This window comes from Sinocyclocheilus rhinocerous, unplaced genomic scaffold (genome assembly GCF_001515625.1).
Source record: "Sinocyclocheilus rhinocerous isolate Xijiao unplaced genomic scaffold, SAMN03320098_v1.1 scaffold1085, whole genome shotgun sequence".
In the NCBI taxonomy this organism is placed as follows: Eukaryota; Metazoa; Chordata; class Actinopteri; order Cypriniformes; family Cyprinidae; genus Sinocyclocheilus; species Sinocyclocheilus rhinocerous.
The window spans coordinates 1,012,535-1,021,447 of NW_015659401.1; the positions used below are offsets into that span (position 1 = coordinate 1,012,535).

The window sequence follows — 8,913 nt, forward strand, 5'->3', positions numbered from 1 at the left end:
TTCACACCTTCAGATTTCAATGATGTGAAATCAGCGCCATTGAAAAGATTAATTGGTGAATGTTACATTAATGAAAATGGGAAATGAAAAATGTAAAGGATGAGGTCGATTATGGGGGTACAGGACTCCACAGAGACGAGGTGCTGATGCTTGTGGCAAGACTGATGATTGGAAAGAGTACCCAGAGGCACACGGGCAGCACTGGCGTCAGGGTTGATCCAAAAGGAGAGCCATGAGAGGACAACGCTGAGCAGGGTGGGAGCGTATACACCCATCATGTAGAAGCCCACCTGCCTCCTCAGAGTAAAAACCACCTCCACACATGTGTAGTAGCCTATCACACAAAAGTGCAAAAGGTTGCTTTAAATGGACATAAATATTTTTTCCTGGAATCTCATCTAATACCTTACCTCCTCAACAAGACCAGAGAGAGCTTATGTACACATTAGTTTTACCTGTCCCTGCGTAGTACTTGGTGCAGTTGCCATATTCAATGTCCTCTTGTTTAATATCGAACTGAGGGAGAGCAATCTCATCCATCTGTACAGGGTCACCAGACTGCCACATGAACTGCAGGTCATCTGTGGTGTAGCCGACTAAACACACACACAGACACACACATTAAATAAGGTAAAAAAAGAAATAATCCTACAAATAACAATAATAACTGTTAAGACTCCAAGAAAAGTCTAAAAACAGGGCAGAATGTAAAGGAATATTCCATACTGATTTTTCGGAAGTTTTTTCCACATTTTGAATCACACATTCCATTGTGTCATGTTTTAGGGTTAAAGGAAGAGTCCTTAAACTTCCCAGTAACTTTTCTGTTTTTCTACTGGTTTTATTTCTTACAGTGTGTATTAGCTTCATTCTTCAGGGATTGACTTTTTTTAAATTTTGAGTTCACGAAATTTTTAAGCATTATTTTCATGGCGACTGGGCTTACCAACAGCACTTTTTAGCAATTAATTAAACATGAATAAAATATGTATATTATAAAATGAAATATTGTTCCTTATGGCTGAATTGTACTTGTGTAACAACATCCGAGTAAACTATTTTCACTGTTGTTGTCAGTACAACATCAAATCTGAATTTCTTTAGATATTACTGTTTTATTAAGATATTTACAAATTTTCATTTTTTACTAGACACTTTTCAGGTCTAGTTTCCAGGTTTTTCATGACCCTGTGAACTCTGATATTTTGTTTTAGCTAACAAGTCTGAAACATGGTAGCATAAAAACAAAATCCCCCTCCCTTTCATTTAAACATTTATCCTTTTATTATTTTCACATCAAATACTTCTAAATGATTGTATTCATATTCACGTACAGCTCTCAAGCTGCATTTTGCATCGCTGGGTGTCCATGGGGAAGAGAGTCAAGTCCAGTGGACAAGAGAGGGTAACAGACAACCTAAGAAAGGAGAAAGTAAGCAAATTTGAAAACCAGACAATGAATCATGCAGCAGCTTGGTTAAGTTTGAATTAGAGTTGTGATGTAAATGGGGCATTTTACATTGCTTTTCCCTAAAATACACTATATGACCAGCTATACATCATATCCATTTGCACTTGTTAAACATTTAATTTTAAAACCATAGACATTAATAAGGGGTAAAATAGGAAAATAACGGATTCCACTTACTGGATTTAAAGATTCATGCAGAATATATTCAGCAACATTGCAAAGATTTCTGCCAAGATTATTTTATCACCAGGTTGCATCACTTGAAGTCAATCCAAATTTAACTGATTTCATTGATGCCACATAAAAGTTCTTTCCCAGCAGTGGGATAAATTCTTCATGCAATTCCCATTATTGTGCACAGCATGCACACCAAGGCATATTTATTTAAAACACCATTAACACATGAAAGCTTTTTGGTTTTCTGCCATAATCTGACAAGCACAGTCTAAGATGCAGCAAAGAGCTACTTTTTACACCAGCGAGGCCACACAGCGCTTGATTGCACAAACTGAAGCACTGTACCAAGATATTTTTGTAAAGGCCTGGAAGAAGTTAGAGAGAATGAACGTTTCCCTCTAAGATCTGTTTTTGTTTAAGATGTATCTTTATGGTGCATTATACATATTATCTGAGAGGAAGAGAGAGAGACGAGGGTTAAGATGTAAGATGGGGTCAGACGAGAAAAGACGGGGCACACAAAGATACACAATAAAAAATCCTCATGAAAATAAACATTGTGTCCATCATATTATCTTGCTCAAAACAATGTTTAGTTATGAAAAATGTAAATTTTTATTATGTATTAAGAAGCAAATAGTGTTGTTGTTGGTTTTTTTGGTCACTTATAATGTCCAATATACTGGACATTTTGACTTAAGCATATCAAATTGTTATTTTAGTATCACTGAAATACTATTATAATATTTATTTGCACTCTATTTATTTAGTACATTAAACGGGATAATAAGGTGTAATAATAAGGGGGGGATATAAGATGTGTCAGTTTCATGAAGAATAAAAGAAAGATATCAAACGTAAAATCTATGCATGTATTTGAGGAAGTTGAAGGTCGATGGACAAGTAAAGGCAGAATTTGTTTCAGGGAGGTATAATATGAAATAAACACTCTTGTTTCTTTTTGAAAAACTTTCATTAAGACAGTAATCCCCTGCCACACACATACCCAGAGACAGGGCAAGGCATCCTGGGCTGATGCCAAAAGTGAGAAAGGGCTCACGGAAGACCACCCAGCTCATGATGTGATCCGGGTGGCATGGAAAAACACTATGGAAATACTTTTGCCTAAGACATAACACAGCAAAACGTGATGCTCTTAAACACACTTCCCATCCAGATTGAAATGGCTCTGTGCCAGTGTTTAGATTTTATCTTTACCCTAAATTGTCCAATGCCCGTCTAGCATGGTGACCACAGTTACAACTCATATTTGTGTAGAGCATTCCAACTTGTGGAATTGTTGTTTAAATCAATCTGTGTTAATAAACTTTTGCTAAATAAAAAAGATGCAGATTAGAATAATATCTCCATAACACTGCATGGACAGATCTACAGCAGGTGTGTTCACTGACTACTAGAAGTCTCTGAGAGCTTCATTCACTCAGCAGGACCTGCAGATAAAGCAGTGGAAAGATAATGACAGAGGTGTCCACCACTAATAAAGGACTGAACTTTCACATGGGATCAAATAGCAGGAGCTGTAATTTAGGTGTCAGTGGTGAGGTGAAATCCTAGGGTCAACAGATGTATCGAATCTCCAATTCTCAGATCACTTTAAGTCCCCTGAGGTTTATTAAAGGCATTAAGAAGAGCTTGGAGGAGGGCTAAGTCAGTGTTTCTTGTCATTCAAACGTATTTGTTTTATTGTATATATACTTTTAAAGACACTTATTTTACTTTTTTTAGTTATATCAATACTCAAATTTGTATGGAAGTCTGTTTCTACCTCAGACTAATTAGGTAAATAGGACTTTATTTCTTATAATTGTGAATTTATTTATTGTGATTTATGATTTTATGTACACTACCATTCAAAGGTTTATTGATCAAAAGAGACAGTAAACACTTGTTCTTTTGAACATTCCGTTCATCAAAGAGTCATAAAAAAGTATTGCAATTTCAACAAAAATATTAAGCAGTAAAACAGTTTTTAACATTGATAATAATATGAAATGTTCCCTTTCAGTCGGTCACTACGAGTCACGTCGTGACCGACGAATTGGGATATCACTTCGATAGACCGATCACCAAATCAGCATATTAGAATGATTAGGATGAAGGATCATGTGACACTGAAGACTGGAGTAATGGCTGCTGAAAATTCAGCTTTGACATCACAGGAATAAATTACATTTTAAAATATATTAAAATTGAAAATAGTTATTTTAAATTATAATAAAAGTAATTTTTACAATAATATGAAATATTAATTATTTCAAAATTGTATTTATTTATTTTATTACTGTATTTTTAAATTAGTGAACATAAGAAACTTCTTTCAAAAACAAAAAATCTTACGGACCCCAAACTTTTGAACGGCAGTTTATCTCACATGTGCTCCATTATTTATTTTAATTGCGACTTTAAATGTTTATGTGACTTCATTTCTCATAATGTGACTTTTTATGTCACAATGTGACATTGTATCTTATTTTAAAATTCATCTCACAGTTTTATATTTGATTGCTCGGTAACAGGCTTCCATAAATTTGTGAACATGCTGAATCATTCACACCTTCAGATTAAACTCCTGCACAGTCATTTGTTCCACTTTAAAAGGTCTTTGTCATCTGATAAACTCTTGTGTTTGCTTTGTTTTGATTGCTGCGGTAAATAATGTGAATAGGTGTTACCAGCACTCAGACCTCATCTGTCACCATCCGCAAAGACAGAGGATACTTTGCAGGAAGAGAGCATAAAAGCTCACCTCATGCTAATGAGGATATCTCCATTTCTGAAGATAAAGAGCAGGATGTTCTCCTGAGTAACGTCGTGAAAGTTAGCGCTCTTTTCGTTGGCAAAGAAAAGATCGGGTTTCCACAGGCATTTGAACATCTTCGGGTCAACGGTGAGCGAGTCCGACTTGAAGTCCTGAGGAAGCTGGAGTCTGGGGTCGTTCCAGCGCTGTCTCAAGAAGATGTTGACACGATAGTCCTAGAAAATACGAGCCAAAATATCCATTAATGTTTTCACAAATGCAATCAAGCCTAAAAAATCAACTATTTTGTGACACCGAAAACTCATTTCTGGGTGGTAGTTAGCAGGGCTGACACCTGTTACATGTTACATGACAGGAACTGTGAGAAGCCTTGATTTGGACACAAAAACAGCACATTAGTCCTTAGGGTGACAGAGAAGCCCAGGTGTCTTAGGTATCACCATAGCAACCAGCATTTCTCACGACCTCTGAGTGATGTTTTGAAAAACTCTTGTCTCTGAAGTATCCAGGCTCCAATAACGGATGGTATTGAAGTTGTGCAGCTGTGGCGCTTGGAGCTGCTCCTATTTACATTTCCAACTATTGCCAACATCAGAGGCATGCAACGGGCGCTGCAATGAGGGCTCACGCTGTATGTGAGCACCTACACTGGGGGAAACACAGGATTCGTTAAGTCAGATTGGCCCCAGCTTCCCTGCCGGCTTGCGTGAGCAAAGGCTTTGAAGTGGCATTTTCTAGCGGAGCTTGTTTTGCTAGCGCTAATACTGTGAAGACAGATGACATGCCAAATAAAATGGCCACACTCCAGCTGCACTAGAGTCAAGTGAGTTTGTTCCTAAATGTTTTTGGGTATGTTGTCCCTGCGTGTATGATTCACATCTTGGTATGTCCTGTTTTTCATTCAGGGCTTTGACCAGGAACATTCAGGATGCATTACACACACCATGGATGGCACTGTGTCATCCCAGCTAACTTCTCGCAAAGTTATGAACAAATGTTCTTCCAGTAACATTAATAGAATGTTCGTTCAAATTTGTCTGGTCTTTGATAATGTTCTCAAAACGTTAGCACAAAAACATTATTTATACATCATTAATGGAACGTTATTTCTGAAACGTTTTAGTTGCCTTTTTTTTAATTAAACTACTTGTTTTAGAATGTTTAGAAAAAATTCAAAACTAACATTCCTATAATGTTTGCAAACTAATAAAATGGAATGTTCCCCTAAGGCCCATTCACGCCAAGAACAATAACTATAAAGATTACTATTAACAATAACTACTTCTGTTTATTATACAGTGAGCATGCATGCTTGAGCTCTTTATCAAAGCAGGATGGATTCTGATTTTTATCAATCATCGGCTGAAAAAAAAAAAAAAAAAATTTTGAAAGTGAAAATTACAAATTTGAAAGTGAATCCAAATATATTGTTTCTCTGTGCCGTTATCATTATAGTTGTGGTGTGGACTTTTCTATTCTTTTAAGTTTAGAACGATTTTGAAACTATATCTTTATCATTATCATTATAGTCATTATTTTTTGTGTGAACGGGCCTTTACCGTTCACATAACCAAGATTTTTTTTTTTTTTTAAACAGGACGTTTTGAATGTTCAGAGAGCATTTAGACATAATGTTTTCATAAATTAATGTTAGCAAAATATTCGTATAACATATTTTGTTAGCTGTAAAGTGTTGTTTTGTTGGACCTTCCTGTCAAAATGGTAATAAAGTGCTAAATAAGCTGTGGTAGGCAAAGTGGCCTACTTCTTACCAGTCAGGTCTCTGGAGAGGTTGTGAATAGCCTTTTTGTGTTTCTGTCGTATACCACCTGTGCATTTTAAGGTTAACCACAGCAGAACGATGCAACAACAAAATGGGACCTCATTTCCAATGCTATAAAAGCCTGGTGTCACGCAACACTCCTGTAGAAGTGACTGCAAAACTATATTCAACCTATGACGCCATGCAGTGCTGGGCAGAAAACATGGCCCTCTGATATGCTTCCAGAGGAAATATTTTCAACGGATCTTAAAGGGGTCATATGATGCTGCTAAAAATAACATTATTTTGTGTATTTGGTGTAATGAAATGTGTTTATGCGGTTTAAAGTTAAAAAAACACATTATTTTCCACATACTGTGCATTATTGTTTCTCCTCTATGCCCCGCCTTTTTGAAACGCGTCGATTTTTACAAAACTCATCGGTCTGAAAAAGCGAGGTATGCTGTGATTGGCCAGCTATCCATTACAGATCTTCTTTATGCACCAAGAGCTTGTAACACTCTAAAGAGAAAGGAAAAAATGAAATCGCATCATATGACCCCTTTAAGACACTCTGGCATGATGGGTTGTTTATGGGTGTCACTGCTCATAAGGAGCCAGACGTAAGATTGTGGGGTCTGGAGCTGATTTTTTTTTTCCCCTGGTGGAGTGTTAAGTAAAACACGGTAAGCCCAAAATAAAGCGCACAGTCATGAATGCAATCTTCTGTCTGGTAGAAGTTGTGTGACAATCTGACATTTTAAAAAGGTTTTTTTTTATTTTATTTTTTTTTTAGATTGGCCTGTGTCTTTGTTGATCTAATCATTGATTTCAACATCAATGACATTTTAAGATTCAGAAAGTAAAAAGGTAAGAAAAGAAAACAGTTGTTTAATAGTATTGAGGAAAATACAATACTCAATGGACAAAAGTTCTGGCAAATGTCACTTTGTAACTGATTGTTGTTCAGCTTGTTTTGATAACCATCGATATTCAGGGAACATTTTTGTTGTACGGTGACATTACAAATAAATTTGATTGATTGATTGATAGGAAATTACTCAGATTTATATGAAAAAAGTAAATATGCAAAATATGTAAACAATTATATACACTACCATTCAAAAGGATTGGGGGTCAGTTTTTTTTTTTTTTTTTAAATAAATCAGTACCTTTAATTAGCAAGGATGCTTTAAATTAACTAAAACTGACAGTAAAGATGTTCATTTTCTATTTCAAAAATGCTGTTCCTTTGAATTTTCTGTTTATCACAGAATCCTAAATAAAATGCTACACAGTTAACCAGTTAACACCAATAATAATAATTATAATAATAATAATAAATCTGCATATTAAAATGATTTCCAAAGGATCAGGTGACACTGAAGACTGGAGTAATGGCTGCTGAAAATTTATCACAGGAATAAATTATATTTTAAATATGTTAAAATTGAAAACAGTGATTTTAAATTGCAATAATATTTTACCATATTACAGTTAAATAGTCTTGGTGAGCATAAGAGATTCAAAACAATTGTACCAACTCCAAACTTTTGAACGGTAGTGTTTATATATTTGTTTATTATTATTTATATGTTTATTTTATTTTATTTTTATTATTATTATTTGTGTGTGTGTGTGTGTGTGTGTGTGTGTGTTCACTATTTATGTGTATGAAAAGGCAAAAGTGATGTGGAATACCATAGTGGTTTCTTGGATGGACCCAAAGCTGTTGATGAAGATGTTCACACGATCTTCAACAGGAATACCTAAAAACAAAACAAAACAAAACACGAACAAACTGTACATCTCAGCACATCAATCAAATCCATCAAACAAGATGCACCAAAAGTCATTCTAACAATTTAAGCAGCACACTTTCTCACGGACTATTACGGGTAACTAACTATTTGGTTTATACCATGAAACATATGTTTTCACTTTATGCATACTACATGGAAAGCATTGCATTATAGGAAAATGCTTCAACTACTCCACTGCTATTCCTATTCCCAAGATTATAATGTTGACTTTAATGACTGCCAGGAGCTTTCATCTTGCCCAGATATGAAGAGCAGCTGGCTGGCCATAGGGAGCAATAACACTGAATCATACAGTGAACTCTTAACACTCAGACCACATCAAGGCCCACGTTTACGCTGAATGCCAGCGAGCAGGAAGGCGACAGAGGTTCTCAATCTTTACAACCTGCTTCATTATATCAGGAAAGGCTGCCAACAGTAGCATAACCTAGACTTTCGTATCTGCCACAATGCATATACATACAGGTGCATCTCAATAAATTAGAATGTCGTGGAAAAGTTCATTTATTTCAGTAATTCAACTCAAATTGTGAAACTCGTGTATTAAATAAATTCAATGCACACAGACTGAAGTAGTTTAAGTCTTTGGTTCTTTTAATTGTGATGATTTTGGCTCACATTTAACAAAAACCCACGTAAAACATGCTTTGTAATGTTTAATAATTGGACATACAGTATCTCACAGAAGTGAGTACACCCCTCACATTTTTGTAAATATTTTATTATATCTTTTCATGTGACAACACTGAAGAAATGACACTTTGCTACAATGTAAAGTAGTGAGTGCACAGCTTGTATAACAGTGTAAATTTGCTGTCCCCTCAAAATAACTCAACACACAGCCAATAATGTCTAAACCGCTGGCCACAAAAGAGAGTACACCCCTAAGTGAAAATGTCAA

At 35.6% G+C, this 8,913-nt stretch overlaps 1 protein-coding gene across 2 annotated transcripts in view; it reads right to left on the bottom strand.

Annotated features, from left to right (window-relative positions):
• Positions 1-8,913, bottom strand: part of LOC107723832 (glycine receptor subunit beta-like) — a 19,503-nt gene that overhangs the window by 5,062 nt on the left and 5,528 nt on the right. For both annotated transcript variants that reach the window (XM_016532546.1, XM_016532547.1), the window contains exons 4-8: positions 7,891-7,958; positions 4,416-4,642; positions 1,335-1,417; positions 456-596; positions 182-334 (exon numbers count right to left, since the gene is read on the bottom strand). In XM_016532546.1, the coding sequence (XP_016388032.1) occupies positions 182-334; positions 456-596; positions 1,335-1,417; positions 4,416-4,642; positions 7,891-7,958 (672 nt within the window). The remainder of the gene's footprint in view (positions 1-181; positions 335-455; positions 597-1,334; positions 1,418-4,415; positions 4,643-7,890; positions 7,959-8,913) is intronic.